At 40.6% G+C, this 17818-nt stretch overlaps 1 protein-coding gene across 1 annotated transcript; it reads left to right on the forward strand.

Annotated features, from left to right (window-relative positions):
- Positions 1–12336: 12336 nt before the first annotated feature.
- LOC310938383 (glyoxylate/hydroxypyruvate reductase B-like) lies at positions 12337–14294 on the forward strand (the record flags this gene model as incomplete). Its single annotated transcript, XM_083902876.1, has 5 exons — positions 12337–12715; positions 13425–13596; positions 13681–13859; positions 13948–14044; positions 14138–14294. The coding sequence occupies 5 exons, from the start codon at positions 12337–12339 to the stop codon at positions 14292–14294; spliced, it is 984 nt and encodes a 327-aa protein (XP_083759002.1).
- Positions 14295–17818: the final 3524 nt, after the last annotated feature.

The following is a 17818-nucleotide window of genomic DNA, read 5'->3' on the forward strand; positions in this document are numbered from 1 at the left end:
AAAATCTTAATTAAGGCTATGTAGAATAAGGTGCTTAATGATTGCTAATAAAGGGCTACTTATATGTTAGCAAGCACCTAGTTAATGGTGAATATGTGTTCCCTAATCTAAAGTGTTACCAAATAGGGTATTAAAGGCGCCGTATGTAAGAATGTGGCCAAAAACGGTTACTACATTCAAATTCAAAATACCGAGGTCTTTTAGGTTTGGTTTTTCTGACGTAACTGGCAACCCGTGGTTGCTCGGCAGCTGAGACTCTACTGACTGCAATGATTGGTAGGTGGCGCCACATGCCAAAACATGATTTCAAAACATAAACATGATTTGCAGTCTGCAAAAGATTTCTTTTAATGCAAATACATTATCTGTACTGTTGTTGTTGGTGAGTTCAGTTTGTTATATGAACATAATTCCTGAGTCTCTGTGACATATTAGGAGGATTTTATGGCCAGTTGCTTTAGATTTATTACATAATGCACCTTTAACAATTTAAAATGAAGAAAATCCCCCCTAAAAAAGAACATATGATTGTGTTCAACTGTGGTTTTGCCCATTTTTCCCTTTTATGTAAGTGGGTCATAAGTTAAGGATGGACTTTCCCTTTTTAACGTGATTTAATTTGAAGGTTTTACACTAATTCTGGCCCCAAAGTAATGGACTAAATAGTCGTTGAACATGTCAGAGAGGAAGCTTCAGGTCATCCGTGTGTCGATCCGTGCTCATTTGAGACAAGAGCGATCCCAAAACATGAATATTTTAAAACGATCTTGTGTTGAGACTCAACAATCCTGTCCCCCCAAAAAAACGGATTCAAAGACAGCAGGTTCAGCGTCTCCATTAAATGACCCCCGAAGTGAAAGATGAAGGTTCATCGTAAACAAGTCGCCGCAGGGTCACTTTGAATAAGAAAAGCTCGGGCTAGTTCTTTGAAAATGATGCGTGGGGCGAATCGTTTCCCCCGTGGGTGGTTTTTGAATTCCCCCCCCCCCCCCCCACAGAGAAACCGTTGACCCTGACTCGTTCTTTTAACTTTATTCTCTTTAAGCCGCCGAAAAAAAAGGTTTTCAGAGAGCGTTTAAAAAGGAAAAAATGTAGATTAAAAAAACGACAGTCAAAGCGTCTCTGCTGTAATTTATTGTCGCCTCGGCACAGACATGTGATGGCGACTTGAAAGTCTCCATTTTTTTTTCACTCTTTTTCGAGTTCTTCCGCGAGATTTTTGTTTGCAAAATGCGTTCCGATTGAATCCGAACGCAGCGACACGGGGGGGTGTAGGAGGCCATGGACGTTGCCCGCGGAGAAAAGCCATTAGTCGGTGAATACGTTGCGGTCGTGAATGGTTTTTTCTCGCACCCGGTCTACGATAAGATCCGGGAATAGTCGACCCCAAGACTGATCCAGCGTACAATTACACACCAGGCCGCTGCCTTGACTGTTGACATGTGACAAAGGCCTCCCAGTGGCAGACATTGACATCAATCAGAGCCTGCTGTGTGTTATTTCCTGGTTTTTCCATTGACCACTCTCATGCTCCTGCGTCATATTCCACTCCCCCCCCCCCGTCAGTCAAGAATGGTCTGTTCTTAGCAACGCTGCAAAGCTAATTTGTTTATATTCACCCTCCACACCCCCACCCCTCTTGTATTTCTTCTCCCATTATTATTTTCTTTTCTGAAAGCTCCCTTAAGCACAAGTGCAATTAATGGCTTATGCACTAATGCTCTTACATCACGGGGGCTTTTGGCAGCGGCAGTGCCTCTCGAGTGGGTTTTCTCACTGTGGTGTTGCTCAGTGTGACACGTACATACAATACAAGTACAGGAGTTCATCGGAATAATAATTAAGACGTTATTTAATGTACGTACTGTACTGTACTGTACTGCCGGATTTATTCCCACGAGCAGCTGTTCGTCAGTTGGTCTCAGTTTGTAGTCACAGTCGCACGGCAACGCCACCTAGCGCGTGATCAACACGAGCATCTTGGTTTCTTTCGGGAGTTTCTGTTCGAATTTGAACTCATTCAGTTTTTTCAATTTTCACCAAAATGGACAACGCGCGACGTCACGTTTTCTCCCGATTTGTTCAAATTGAGTCTCGAAAGTAACGCGATACTTTAAAAACAGATGCACACGTACGCAGTACACAGGTACACCGGGTACTTGTAGCACTGCTCTTTTCGTTTAATAAACAGACCGCTCCCTGCGCTAACGTTGACGCTGTTGACGCACGTTGACGATGTTGACGCTGTTAACGCACGTTGACGATGTTAACGCACGTAAACCGCTGTTAACGCATTAACGGGCCCAGCAAAAATAGAGTAAAATCAGTATCTTGTTATGATGTCAAATGTATCACGTTTTAACGTTTTAGGATTAATTTCACCATATAACATAAAAAGTTTAACGTGAAAACTTGAAGTTTACGGTATCATCGTAAAAAGGTTTAATATCTCAACCTGAAAAGTTGGTGGTATACTCGTGATATTATCGCGAAAAGGTTATTTTGTACTATTTATATTTGACCTTATAAGACGAAGTTTATTACACCATGGTGACGTGTTTCACCTCATGACAAGTTTATATGAAAATGAATGTTTTAGCGCATAACATGAAAGGCCTACTGTGTAATCGTGATACAGTACATTTCACATAACAGGAAAAATGTGTCAGTTACTGCTTATAAACATATTTTTGTGTTCTTGTATGAATCCCCAACGGTCAGTAGAGCCATGAAAGTAGCCGTAGTGTGAAAAAAAAATGTTTTTAAATGAAAGTCCTTGACATTCAAGCCTTTTGCCAAATGAGTTCACACAGTGCTTAAGTCCATCAGCTCCACATGAACTCTCTCTCTCTCTCTCTCTCTGTGGAGCTTCGGTTTCTCAAACACCACAAAAGCGTCACAATTCCACAAGAATATGGCTCTGCAAACGGAACATAACGTGGCTGGGGTTGGATCTAAAACAGTTGTCTGCTTGATTTGAAAATCAAAGAAAAACATAGTTTTAAATACATGTGTCGGGCGGGGAGGGGGGGGTGGGGGGAAGGAACTGAAACACCTGTCGTGTCGTTGTTTTTCTTTTTTTCTCAATTTAGCATAATAATAACTGCACATGCTGTGTTTGTGATGTACAGATGTAGACGCCGCTGAAACTGTGATGGAAATTCATTTTCACTGTATATTTTTGTATGAAGGAAATGCAATGCTGTTAATTAGCATGTGTGTGTCTAACTGAGAATACACGCCACACGTGTGTTAAACAAGCACGACTTCACTAAAGTGGTTCTTAAAGCATCAAAGTTGAAACGTAGTTACCTGTAATAACCTATTATGTCAATGTAGTTATGGCGACAAAGGCTTTGTTAACATATTAAGGCTTTAAAAATATGCCGCATTTTCAGCCGTGATATAAATTGTGCAAGAAGTCAAAAAATAAACAGTTTTTCTGTTTGTTTTTGTTCAAAAAAGCGAGCAAAGTGAACTTGAAAACTGTGACGTATTTCCCAAATTTCACGAATTCAATCCGATTTTAAACATTTTGAGTGCTTTCTTTTGCTCAGGTGTGTTTATAAAGTTGGTGAAAAAAGGATATAAGACACTCTATATTGCTCAAACTATGTGTGGAATGGTTTGCCGTGTCAGTATCTAAGAGTTTAGCGTACAGAAATCTGGCGGGAAAAACTAAAATGTGACAAATATAAGCCTTTTATTTAAGGTTAACTAAATCACTATTTCATTTTAAGACAGAAATCGCAAGGATTTATTCATTTATGACACAATTTAATCTTATTTTAATACGGAAAAGTCCATACGTGGGGCCTTTTTTCAGAACATCTTTACAGTGGATTCCACAGTCTGTTGTCCGGAACTGCTAACAGCCAGCGCTTTTTGCTAACGTTAAAACGAACTTTAAAACTGTGACTTATTACCAAAATTTCACAAATTCAATCCGTTTTAAACATTCTGAGTGTTTATTTTGCTCAGGTGTGTTTATAAAGTTGCTGAAAAAAGGATATAAGACACTCTATATTGCTCAAACTATGCCTGGAATGGTTTGCTGTTTCAGTATCTAAGAGTTTAGCGTACAGAAATCTGGCGGGAAACTATACGTGACAAATGTAATCCTTTGATTTAAAGTTAGCTAAATCACTATTTCATTTTAAGACCGAGATGGCAAGGATGTATTAATTTATGTCACAAATTTAATCTTATTTTAATACAGGACCTTTTTCAGAACATCTTTCTCACAGTCTGTTGTCGGGAACTGCTGACAGCAAAGTCACAAGTAGTGGAGCTTTTGCTAACGTCAAAAAAACGAACTTTAAAACTGTGACGTATTACCAAATTTCACAAATTCAATCCTATTTTAAACATTTTGAGTGCTTTTTTTTTGCTCAGGTGTGTTTATAAAGTTGGTGAAAAAAAGATATAAGACACTCAAACTATGTCTGGAATGGTTTGCTGTGTCAGTATCTAAGAGTTTAGCGTACAGAAATTTGGCGGGAAACTATGTGTGACAAATGTAACCCTTTGATTTAAAGTTAGCTAAATCACGATTTAATAAGATAGATTTACTCATTTATTATTCATTTATGGCACAATTTCATCTTATTTTAATAAACAAAAGTACCTACGTGGGACCTTTTTTTAGAACATCTTTACAGTGGATTCCAGTGTTTGTCGATCGTAACTCACAGTCTGTGAGAAAAATTTTTTTAAAATAAATTAGTGATTCACGAGGAGTGGTGCTTTTGCTAGCTCATTTGCATAATTGCATCTGAACTATTAATGCAAGTGTAATTCAATACAGTGTCCCCGCCCCCCGTGTGCTGATGAATGCGAGCAAACAAAAACGTGATGTACCACCTATGGCACGGGGGGTTAAGTGAAATGGAGTTTAACACATTTTTCTCTCTCTCTCTCTCTTGGTAAACGACAAGAATTCTCACAATATAGAACCAGAGCAAAGAGAATTAACACCGTTCTGCCCTGTGCCACCAACAAATTAATCAAGGGCATCAATCCTCATGGCCCCCCTCGACAGTCCAGATTACTTGGAGCATTAACCAGCGGAAGGAAAATCTACACATCATCAGCAGCGTTTGTGCCCTGAGGTTTGTGACATCTTACTGGCTCTTTTGAAAAATAAATAAATAAATAAACGAGTTAAGCTACTGCAAAAAAAAAAAAAAAGGATTATCGGGGGTAAAAAATAGCAGCGAGAGTTCAGCCAGAAAAACACAACAATCACATACAAGACACTGTGTTTTATTTTTATTTAAAAATCCTTGATGTCAAGCGAGAGGGACCGTGACAGAAAGGCTAAGACCAAGCGTGACGTCAACATGTCAGTCAATAAAATCCGTTTTTTTTTTAACGTCGAGTTGACCGCTCGGGCGCCATTAAGAGCACAAACCGTCACCATCCAATATCAGTTATCTCGAAAGAGCACATTGAGCTTTAAAGCCCACTTTCCCACTTCTGGGCGAAAGTGCTCTCGCAGACTGTGTGTAAAATATGTAAAACTGCAGCCATTAGCATTTTTTAAAAATGGGCCGCTGCTGCAATCCCGGGTTTAAAACAAACGGAGAGCGGGAAGTCTTTCAAAACACGGAGAAGGAGCTGCACTTATGCCCTGTGTTCATATACACATATACGGTAATTACGTACGCTAATTCTTCTGGTGTTCACTTCTGGTGACTCAACCCAACTCAGTAACATGACAACATTGGTGGTTTACTGTCCAAATTAAAGGAAAACCCATATATGGCTGAACCACCACGCATTGTTTTTAATGTGAAAGGGCGGAACACAGGAAGTGTGGTCACACTTCCTTGTGTGGTGTGTCAAATAATATGTTGAATAGGCGTAACGCCAAATGCTCAGCTGTGACAAAGAATATGAGTGAGTATGTCACGTACTAGCTAGCAGCTAGCGAAGTGAGCTAATTCGCCGACTTGCTAGCTCGATTTGGGGACCGTATCTATGTTCCCCGGGTCCTATGTTCCCCGCTTTCACCCAAAAGGACCCGGGGAAATTAGGAACCTACCGCTTACCCTATCCCTAACCCTAACCCTTACCCTTACCCTTACCCTAACCCTAGCCCTAACCCTAACCCTAACCCTAACCCTAACCCTTACCCTTACCCTTACCCTACCCTAACCCTAACCCTAACCCTTTACCCTGGAGCTCCACACCCAGGCTTCCACAAAGTGGGGAACATAGGACCTTTTTTGGGAAAAACGGGGGACATAGGACCCGGGGAACATAGGTACGACCCCCTCGTATCTGGGGCCAGGCCAGGTTTTCCCAGAGTGATACGGTTTCTTCTCTGCAGACATTTCCACAACAGGGATGCCCGTTCCTTCTGTCTTTAGGCAAAAAATACAATTCCTCGACCTCCGAAATTGCACAAAAATGTAACGTGAAAGGTTCTTTGTTGGATAATCGTGTATTTACGTCAATTAAGAAGACACGCCCCTGTTAAAAAGGGACAATTTGTTGAGCTTTTGTTGGCTACAACACAATGAGCCAACTTTGACGATAAGTGATATTGACCTCTTCTCCTGAGGTGGGACGACAGAGACAAACTGCACATTTATGAACAACTGGTGCCTGACAGTGAGTTTAGACTCTGATTAATGAGTGGAGTTTGTTAAAAGTTAATAGATGCACCTCTTAAATGCTCCGCAATCAATTTGTTTCTGAGGACGACACCCGAGCCGTATTTGCCAACATATATATATATAAAAAAAAAAAAAGAATCGTGACCGTATCCGTGTTTGTTTGTCACTTCGTTTAATCATTTTCACTTCATCAGACATCAGAGGCGATTGTTCTTCGCTTGTGATCGTCGACTCCAAAGGTCTTTAAAATATTAAACATTATGAATCAATAGCATGAGTAATATGAACCTCGCGGAACCTACAACAGGTAACCAAGGAAACCAGAGACTGGGAATTGTGTGTTTTAGGTTTCAGTCAGTGTCAATCAGTGTCAGTTTATTAGAGCAATATTTTTTTTAAAGATATTTTGCCTTGAAACTTCTGTTCATTACGAGAAAATAATGAAATGAAACAAACTGTTGTGGTGGAGGGTTAGTGGATTATTTTTATCCTAAGAACACAGAGCATTTAAGCCGTATTTTTTCCATTACTATGTTAAAACGTACGGTACATACAGAGGGTATAAGATGTGCAATATAGAGTGTCTTATCCTATTTTTTCAGCACTACCTAGGCAATTTGATGTAATATATATATATATATATATATATACCATTTTGGGGCATACCACATGTGGGCTCACTATTTGGCATACAACAAATCTGCTGGATTATTTATTTTATTGTGATTGGTATGTATATATGTTTATTTAATTTTGACACATGTGGGCTCACTATTTGGCATACAAGAAATCTGCTGCATTATTTATTTTATTGTTATTGGTATATGTTTATTTAATTTTGACACATGTGGGCTCACTATTTGGCATACAACAAATCTGCTGCATTTCTTTTCTTTTAATTTGACGTATCATATTGCCTTAATCGCATTTATAAAGCGTCAATAACCTTAGTACATTTATAATAAATACACATTCATAATTATACTGCACAAAGAAGTGTGTGTTTTTGAATTATAAAAAAACGGAATATAATAGCCATAAGTACAATATTTTGCAGAAAAAAAACACACCTGAGAAGGTAAGTAGATGGAAAAAAAAAACATTATTTTTTTAAAAGCCTGAATTATGTGACCTATAAACACACACACACACACAGGATGTCCATATAAGGAGTTGTGTGTTATTCATGGGAAAATTTACCATGTGTGCACCTGCAGTAAGGGTTAAAAAACTGGAAATCTGCTGGTTTTAACCTACATATATATATATATATATATATATATATATATATATATATATATATATGTGCTTGAATCTAATAATAGTTAGACATTAAATTCATTTATTATTCCGGTTTAATTAGCTGTAATACGTGCCATTTAATGGTGGGATTGAGGGTTGTTGAGTGATGTCAGTTTTTGTTCGGTAGATATAAAAAAAAGTATAACAGTTCAATTTCTGGGCAGACACAGTTGCCTGAGCAGACAGACCTTATTAAGAAAGAACTTTTTTTAGTAAAAAAAACTGTAGGTTTGGCTGCTACAGATGAAGTCTAACAGCAGACGGAGAAGTGGACTGCTTTTCACAAAGTTTCACTTTCGTGGGGATGTTTAAAGGCGAGGATGTCCTCATTCTCCTTCATTTCTTCTTTTTTTTTTTTTTAAATATATTAATTAAATTGCCAAGCCATGTGTCAAGGTGAAAATATCAACCGCACACATACAAAGAGTCAAAGTCTTATAATGGGTTTTTATTCCTATAGGACCCCCAAATGCCTCGACTGGAAGAATTCGGTTACGGTCGTAAAAAAATTACTCCGCAGACATTTCCGTGAGATATGACAGCCACGGTGGAGTTTGCCTTGGCAGCCGTCAGACTATAAAACACTGTTTAATAATGGATAAACAATGGAATAATAATGAAGTGAACCAGTCACGGGGAAAGGGGAAAGCAGCTGGTGGTGTTGCTCTCGCTTCTCGGAGAAGCAGCTTTTTTGCCCTCTGCGGCTGTTTCGCGCTCTCCGTTGCCAAAAAATTCGGTCCCCCAAAGATAACAAAAGGTGTCCGAACTCCTCGGACCCTAAACGCAGCGGCGGTGGCGCTGATGAGCCCCTGCGCAATCTGAGCTGACAGGAACACGAGGCCGGTGAGGAGAGGACGAGGAGGAGGAGGAGGAGTGGGAAGGGATGTCATGAGCCCCGGAGGCTTGTCGGCGCCTCGCAAAAAAGCAAAACAATCCTCCCCTCAGTGTTCCTCGCTGTGATCTGAGGCAACAAATTGCAGCTGCCAAACATCTTCTTATATAAATCTAGTGGGGAAAACGAAGACAACGAAGTCGTCCGCAGGCGTCGTTTTTTTTGGCGCTTTATCCAAGTATATATCCGTGTTATTAATATAATGCAATTATTGTGTTGATGTTTTAACCTTTCATTTTTTGACCTTTTCTGTGAAATACTGTGTTTCTGAAAACTATACTCAAAATAACTTTGTTCTCGTCTCTTTTTTACTTTTTTTTATTATTATTCTATTCTTACTGAACTCGTATTATTCTGCGGTTGAGGTGCTGTAATATCCAGATATCCCCCATGGGAATCAATAAAGGCTTTTTTAGTTATTTATTATCTTTGCTATGTGCCTCGACTTTCTAATTTTCTTCCACCGGTTACTGGTAAACAACGAACATCCAAAGTTCAACAGCCCTCAAGAAACTTAAAGTAAATATAACGATGATGAGACAATTGAGAAATGCCGTGCTCTAATGGTCGCGTTCCATTTACACTGGAAGTAGGAGAATGGCGTTAGCGTAGCTCACGTTAGCCACTGTTAGCGATATGAGTCGATAACTTGGCGTTGTTTTTTTTTCTGTGGATTATCACACTTTCTACTGTGGAATATCACACTTTTTTTTTTACAAGTTGAAGCAGCCACGCAAAGTATGCCTATAATAAAGAGACTCTTGTGTTTCGCTGATGACATAGGATTGTTCAAAAGTAGTCTTTGCACTGTATTTCTCAAAGTTAAACTCTTCTGTAAAACAAAGGTTAGGTCTTAAAAGGGTTGAAGGGTGTGAAAACATCTTGCCAGAGAGCCTGAAAGGAGTTGAAAGTCCCAGGATCCACTCTGGGAATTGTTTGGAATGGGAGAGAAATTGGTGACAAAGCAGAACAAGGATTCAACATGAAAAATCCTGTTTTAGAAGCTGCATAAGCTTCAAATGTCCATTTCTGATATAAAGTCCATTTTCAAGACTTGCCAAATTCTCAAGCTCGCTGAACTAGAGCACTCCACGAGCTGCTAGCGCAGAGTGCAGAAAAGAACGCGTCGCACACATCAAAAATGAGGGACAATTTAGCGCTAAGTAGCAGACGGAGTGGTCAACAGGTGTCTGTTAGAAGTAAGAAGAAGTTGTTTTTTTGAGTGACTTCTGAACTCTGATGGCTTTAAAGTGCATTTCCGCAGAAGCTTTTCCTGCCATTATTAAGCAGACTGAGTCAGCTGACGTCCAGAGCGCTATCAGTCGCACGATTGGTTGCCTCAGTCTGCGATCTTCTTTTATTACTCTCCTAGTGACAAGCCCTATAATGCACTTTTAGTTTATAATGAGAGTCTTGTCCCCTTTTGACACAGATGTGCTAGTTAGGGCTGGTAAATCGCTCCTTACTCCGTACTCGCGATGAGGTGCATGTATGGAGGTTGTTCCGCATCGTGAGACGTACGTGAGATACAGTCCAGGATGGAGAACCTCGAAGCGATGGCTCCACCAAAAGAGCGTTGACAGCATTTGGATTTCATACCTTTTTGATTATGAGGTTCAACGATATGCGCCAGAAGGGACTTACCACGAGAACGTTGATGAGTTGTTGAGGACGTTGGACTTTGTTATGATATCTGTCAGACTGACACCTGAGACACAGACACATGTCCTCAATGAATCCAACGGCAACACGGATCAACATCGGCAGAGGTGGCAAAAATGCATTTCCAATCCAGATTAACTACCCCTACCTATGATCTTCAACCTAACCCAACATTGGCCTCGCCCTTTTCACCTCCTCTGCTTCATGTTTTGCAGGGATCATCCTCTTTTTTTGGTAGAAAACACTACGGTAAACAGGATGTGTCAGACAATGGCTGACAATATCCTTTACAAACTCCCAATGTTATCCAGCTGAACCCAGATGATTACAACCCCAGGATTATTATTGTTGTTGATTTGAAATGGTCATCTTACATGAATACAAATCACAACGTTCATGTCCCCCTTTCTTCTCTAATGATGTGTGGGAGTCTGAGCACAGAAAGGGCAATTACAATTTAATTATCACTTTCTTAATTGTCCGGTGTATAAGAATTTTCCGATGTCTAACAGTGAGACTAAAGATGGTAACAAATGGACATCCCCTCTCGCAATGACATCATGGATGCACACTGGCCTTCTCAAACCAGAAATTAATAACACCGTATGTACTCTCTCTTGTCGAAAGTTCATATAAAGGGCTTTTTCTAAAGCTACAATAAACATCCATTTGTTTTACAGCGAGTGTGCACTTATACAAACAAACTAATAGCGAGTATATTCAATTTCTGCCAATAAATCCAACCTGAATGTTACACAGTGGATCTTTAAAACCAGAGACCATGATTTCCATAAAATACAATTGTTTATTAACAGTAACACAAATTCAAAACCCAAGCATCATAAGGGTGCATTTGGTTTTTTGTTTTTGCCTGAAACAATCATAGCAAAGAAAGCAAATGAAACCAAGCGTGAAAAGCCCATATTTTGACCGTGAAATAGTCGCTTGACAAAGCAATTCCACTTTGAGGTTCAATTATTAGCTTCGTAGATTAGTAATGTAATGATTTTTTACAAAAATGATAAAGCAATAACAGGGCACGTAACTGCAAACCCCTCTCCTCGAAATTGTGTTTACGCGTATATTACCGACATTTTTTTTGCCTGCTTTATGTGGTTCGTAAATGAGCGAGGTACTGCATTCGTTTATGACACTGGAGTGAAAGCAAAGGCGGTTGATGTTGGACATGAAAACTGCATCAATCGTGCAACGGGGTTTAGATATTCCAAGAGAAGGTTCATTATCAGCCTATGATACGCGACACTAAGTCCACAATTCCTGTGTATCACTTTCTGTGAATAATGCACCTGACACAAGAATCATCTGCCATCTGTTTGTCGTCTGACCAGTTTTTGGTTAATCTTAATCCAAATAAAGTGACGTCTCATAGGTTCACAACTCCTTGTCTTCTATCAGTCTGAAGACACAGAGAGAGAGAGAAGGGTTGAAACTCAAGTTTGGTTGGGGAAAAAAAAGGTGAGTCTTTTAAGGAGACTTTTGTCTGATGATCTCAATGTCTGTTAATGCCAAGCAAACATAGCAGAAATGTAAGACGGAGCCTGGCTTTTCAAATATATAAAAACGGCCAAAATCGAGGGGCAAAACAGGGGTGATATGATTGTATTTGCTGGTTCCTTATAGTTCCTTATATGTCAGTCTGGCAAAGGTACAGTAATCATCATCTTGTGTATGAAAAGCATGAATCAGCTCTTTGGATGTCTGAAAGAGATGTGATTTTTGGATAATGTTACTAAGACGATAAAGGGTCTGTTTTGGAACGATAGTTAGATATGTGTTTCTGGAACGTTAGGTTAAAAAAATATGATGAAGGCTGTTTGTTTTTTTACCCATCAGATGATGGAGGAGGAAAAACCATGGGCACTGGTCGGAGAGGTTGTAGGCGAGTATGGTTACGCTGAAGACCTTGCGGACCTACTGAAACAACACTTCCAAATCATCACCCTAAGGGAGCTACGACAAAACCCGGGGCGCCATGGCCCAAAAATCCAGGTCCTGTTCATGTATAAGGACTACCCTGCAGCGGAGCCCACGCTGCTCAAAATGCTTCCCTCCCTCAAAGCAGTGGTGAGCGCAGGAGCGGGCATTGACCATTTGGACGTACCATTCATCAGCAGTCTTGGGGTGAAAATTGCCCACACGCCCGGTGTGGTCGGTGACCCCACAGCAGATTTAGCCATGGCTCTGCTCCTGGCCTCAGCTCGCAGGATCCTCGAGGGTAAGATCGAAGGTTAACCGGTGCGGAGCAGGAGACTACAGCTCTGTGCCGTTTAACCGGTTTGCCGCGTTTCACACTAAAACAAGTCAATACAATCGCTCGATTTTATAACACGACGAGAAGGCATGGTAATTAGAGGTCGGCCTACTGTGGATTTTTAAAGGCTGGGAGAATAACAACATGCATGCGAAAGCCAGTAACCCTCTACTTCACACTCCCCAATTAAAAAAAAAAAACAATCCATGGGAAATGGCAAAAAAAAAAAAATATTCACTACAAGAGCAAATATCAATGTTTTGTAAATGATAGCACTGGAAAACAAATGTGTATACTTCTACAGTGGCCTCATGACTACAGAATTACTTGTGACTCTAATACCACAAGGTGGCAGCAGCACACTTGAAATAAAGTTACGAGATTCATTGAATGCACCTCTAATCTCAACACGCTTTGGACTGCACATTACTCTAACTATCTCTCATGTGCTAGATCTTCCATGGAATTAGCATTTGTTTCTTTCCATTGTCGTCTCACAACAGTTGCTTTTAATATTAATCGTCATCATCATACTAACCATGCACACAGCAAATTTGGCCCATAAAAGAGCAACTATAACCACTGAATCATCATTTGTGTTAGACCTGCTTCTCCAACCTCCAAAAGTTAATGTATGTTTTTCTTGTGTGCAACTATTGCTTCCTCCTCAAAGGCCAGCAAATAGCTGTGCACCCAAAAACTGTCCAAATACCGCGACACCTGATGGGAGTGGAAGTCACCGGGTCGACCATAGGGATTATAGGAATGGGAAGAATCGGTTACAGAATTGCCCAAAGATGTTGTGGATTCCAAATGAAGATATTGTATCACAACAGGAGGAAAAGGTACATAAGACTTCTGGAGCATATGTGTATGTGCAGAGGAAATGTACTACTTTTGATTGTGAGGTTCCTTTATATCCTTTTCAGGAGTGAAGAAGATGAACAGGCAGTGAAAGCAAGTTTCTGCCAGAGCCTGGATGAACTCCTGAGGAGGTCAGACTTTGTCGCGATAGCTGTCTCGCTGACATCGACGACTACAGGCCTCCTTGGCCGCAGAGAGCTGTCGTTCATGAAACCCACGGCGACTCTGATCAACATCAGCCGAGGTGAGTGTTATGCATTCGCTGTCAATGACTCATTGTTGGATTAAAGCAAAAAGCAAAAAAAAAAAAAACTATTCTATTCTCGTCTCAGGTCAAGTTGTGGACCAAGATGCTTTAGTCAAAGCTCTTCAGTCAGGAGCTATTCGTGCGGCGGCATTAGATGTGACTCATCCTGAGCCTTTACCAAGGTCTCATCTCTCAGTCAGATACAGTTTATAGAGAAAAATGTACGACGCGAATGCATTCAATGGTAACAAACTCGTCTGCTTCATCTTGTGCAGGGACCATCCACTCCTGAGCCTGCCTAATGTTCTGATCACCCCGCACATTGGAATAAACACAGGCAACACATCACGTCGCATTGTGGAGAAGATGGTAGAAAATGCCCTGGCTGCAGCTAAAGGCTTACCTATTCCGAATGAAGTCAAGTCAGAATAAAGGTCAGGTTGATATTTTGTAACCATGTCTGCCAGCAAATGTGTGCCGGGCAGAGTTGAATAAAGCGGACATTCAACCATGGGCACGTACCATGGGACGAATGGCGTGCCCAACGTTCTGCAGATGTGAAATATGGAAGGTAGTCTAGTCCAGCTAGTCTTGGTCAGATCAGATGGCCAATGGAATCATTGTGCAAGTAAATAAAGCATGCTAGCATAAAAATCATACTGTCACATGTTTGTGTCTGTCTCAGCACTTTCTGAAATAAAACCGGTTGCAACCGACAGCTGTCTATTGTCCTTATGCACAAGTATGCATGCAATTCCACTACAGCGAGTTAGCTATAGACAACGGGACTTGCTCTTTGACCTAACTAAAGTAAGTCTAGTTGCTTATAGCTGTAGATACAATGACCTGGACGACTGAGAACCTTTGCAGACCCTACTGATCACTGAGAGATACTGCATGACCCCAACAGGTTGGATTAGCGCGGTATGACCAGATTCGTACTTTCAGGGTCCACAGAGGTCTGCTATATGGTCCATGTGATGTGCAGCATGCATGAACCTTAAGTGGACGTACTTAAGAACCCCAATATTTTGTGAGTTCAGTTGGCGGTGTGTGTTACTTTGGCAGAAGAAGATTCCATTAGGACATCCGTTGGGACTGACACCTGAACAACCCATTGCTCAAAGAATATAAAGATGTACACATTTGAGTGCAATCCAAGCGGCTAACTCATACTGAACCAGGAATGTAAGCCGAAATGCAAAGTATCTCACTCTGCTGTCAGTCAACGCCGACAGTGTGGACAGGTCTTTAGAAAGATGCTGCCTCTTTTGGGGGAGGTTTTAATCCTTCCAACATGATTCATTTTCAACTGTTTATCCTCTTGAGGGTTTGTGCGAGGAGCTGGATCCAATCCCGGCTGACATTGGGTTGGAGGCAGGGATCACCCCGGGCAGGTTGCCAATGATTTGTTTTTCGAGAGACAGAAGGGAAAAAAAAAAAAAAAAGTTTTCTTCTTTATTGCCCGCAATCCGCTGTATCTGCAACAAAACCAATAAGGGCTGATAAACTGATAAATTATATATCTGTGAAGCCACACTTGACTATGCACCCACTGTCTGTGAAGATATTAGATTCAGCTCTGGGGCTCAATAACAAGCAATCGCATATACTGTTTACACCAGGTGTATTTTTTCGTAAAGTACATTTTCTAACCTTTAGCAAAGCACTAGTCAAAAAATTTTAAAACCAAAGTTGTTGTTCACTGTTCAAAAGGTCAATGTGATGTGAATTTTAGTTTAAAGAACACAAAAAGTAAAGGTACTTTTGGATAATAATCAATAAAGTAGTAAAGCATTGAACTTTATACTGTCGTATCCTCATTCAGTCTGGTAACATCCTCGGTCCTATTGAGGTATAACCTCATTTCTGAGCTTAGGGTGAGAATTATGGTTAAGGGTTAAAGGTTCGGGGATAACACTTTGTTCAGGGAATAGCTGCAAGATTATCCAGTTAATACATCTTTAATCCAACCTGTCATCATAATACAGGTAGGAATAAATACCAATCAGAATTTTCAGCGTGTCAACTCTTACTCTTTCTTATATAATGGCATATTTACACTATACAGAAGTAAAGTTACATGCATCCTTTGCCACAGTTTAGATTTAAAGTCATTTTTTTTCCAACTAAACTGCCTAGTATTTATTCATATGCTGAGGAGAGAGAGAGAGAGAGAGAGAGAGAGAAAAAAAAAAAGGCTGATTACAGCGAGGATTTGAAGGTCAGGTTTGCAACATGAGGCCGAAGCTACGTCCGCGTGTCCAAATGAGGCTCTGGAGGCCAATGTTTGCAAGTGGATGTAGCGGCAACGAGGACAGACGACGGCGCTCGGGCTGCCACTCACGCTTGTATCTATGATTTAAAAAGGGCACGCTGTCTCGAAAAATGAAGGGCACCCCCTTTCAGCGGGCAGCCCCAGCGCACGAGCCTCCCCGAAGCCCCACGAAAGCGGCTGACTCTGGCCAACCGTTTCCCTCAAGGCTGCTCCTATAAACTGTGAAGGTGTCCCTTATATGCTGAGAGCTACATTAGTCCATCACAGATGTGACCTCTCACAAAGATAGAGGTGCCCTTGAGAGCTTTTCATCGCCAAAATGCCCCCGTGAAGACAATTAATCACCTTATCCCCCTTCTTTTTTTTTTTTTCTGACTTATTTGCATTTGTAGTTCAATTATATTCAATAGGATTAAAATTACAAAGGGAGGTTGGGAGTAAGATAAATATCCTGCTCTCCTGTAAAGCAGCTCATCGTTCCAGATATCATTTTAACAGCATGGATTACATGATGATAAGGGTAAGTACTTTTTACAGTTTTACTTTTGAAAGGCTTTGATAATCCATATTTGTATTAAGGCTTTCTCTTAACACCTGAAAGACTAAAACTAAATAAAAACTAAACTGACACTAGTCAATTCTTCAAAATAAAACCTGAACTAAAACTACTTTTAACCTTGGTCTGAACTACGGATTAGGGATTGACCAATTTCACAAAAAAAACACCGTGGTTATGGTAACCTCAAAGGCTCGGTCATACCCTTCAACAGCAGCACAAAGAGTCACTGCGGTCGCAGCTGGCAGACAAAAAAAAAAAATCTGGTGCACCAATTTAAATGGAGTTCTCTTCAGCAGAGAAAGTGGCAGCAGCCACAAAAACGAAATATCAGCTACATGAGCTCAACAATGGCTGGGGTACTCAAACTTCATTTCTACTCAAGAGTGGTACTGCTATGGGAAAATGAGAATTTTGGATACTCAAAGAATGAATGAGGTGGCGTTTTTTTTTATGTGGACAGCTATCCAATCTCACCAAAAAACAGTCATTGCTAAAGGTCCAACGCCTCAAATTCAGTTGTTACAGCAGTGAATTAAACGTAAACGTGTTACGTACTACTCTCAGTACGACGTAAGTCGACAGTAGCAAAGCAATTATTTTAATTTTTAATTATTATTATTGTGCGGTAATTATACTGCTGCTGCACATCGTAGATTATCGCGCGGCGAATTTCACGACTTGTCGTAAAAAACCCGCCGTAACCGTGGTTACCAACGGAAATGCAAAGTCGACTGAAAAAATTGGTTCCTGAGAGGCAAGGGGACGGGCGCAGCATGCAACAGCACAATTTTCGGTCCGTGGTTTGGGTCCCGGGACTGTGTATGTGTGGCAAAATGGCTCCACAGCGCCTCCTATAACATTTAAAATCCTACACCTACACTCTTAGGAATAAGGGTTCCAAAAGGGTCCTTCCACAAGGACTGAGGTTCTACCTGGAACCATTTACTTCTGAAATGGAAAACCCATTCCAAAAGAAAGGGTTTTTCAAGGGTTCTTGGTAACCCTAATGGTTCCAGTAAGAACCATTTTGATCCAGAGAACCCTTTAAAACCCCTTTCCTGAATTAAGCGTTTTAAATTGGTTCTTGGTGGAACCCTCCAAAAGGGTTCCAGGTGGAAC

Source organism: Microchirus variegatus, assembly GCF_963457635.1.
Source record: "Microchirus variegatus genome assembly, chromosome: 16".
NCBI lineage: Eukaryota > Metazoa > Chordata > Actinopteri > Pleuronectiformes > Soleidae > Microchirus > Microchirus variegatus.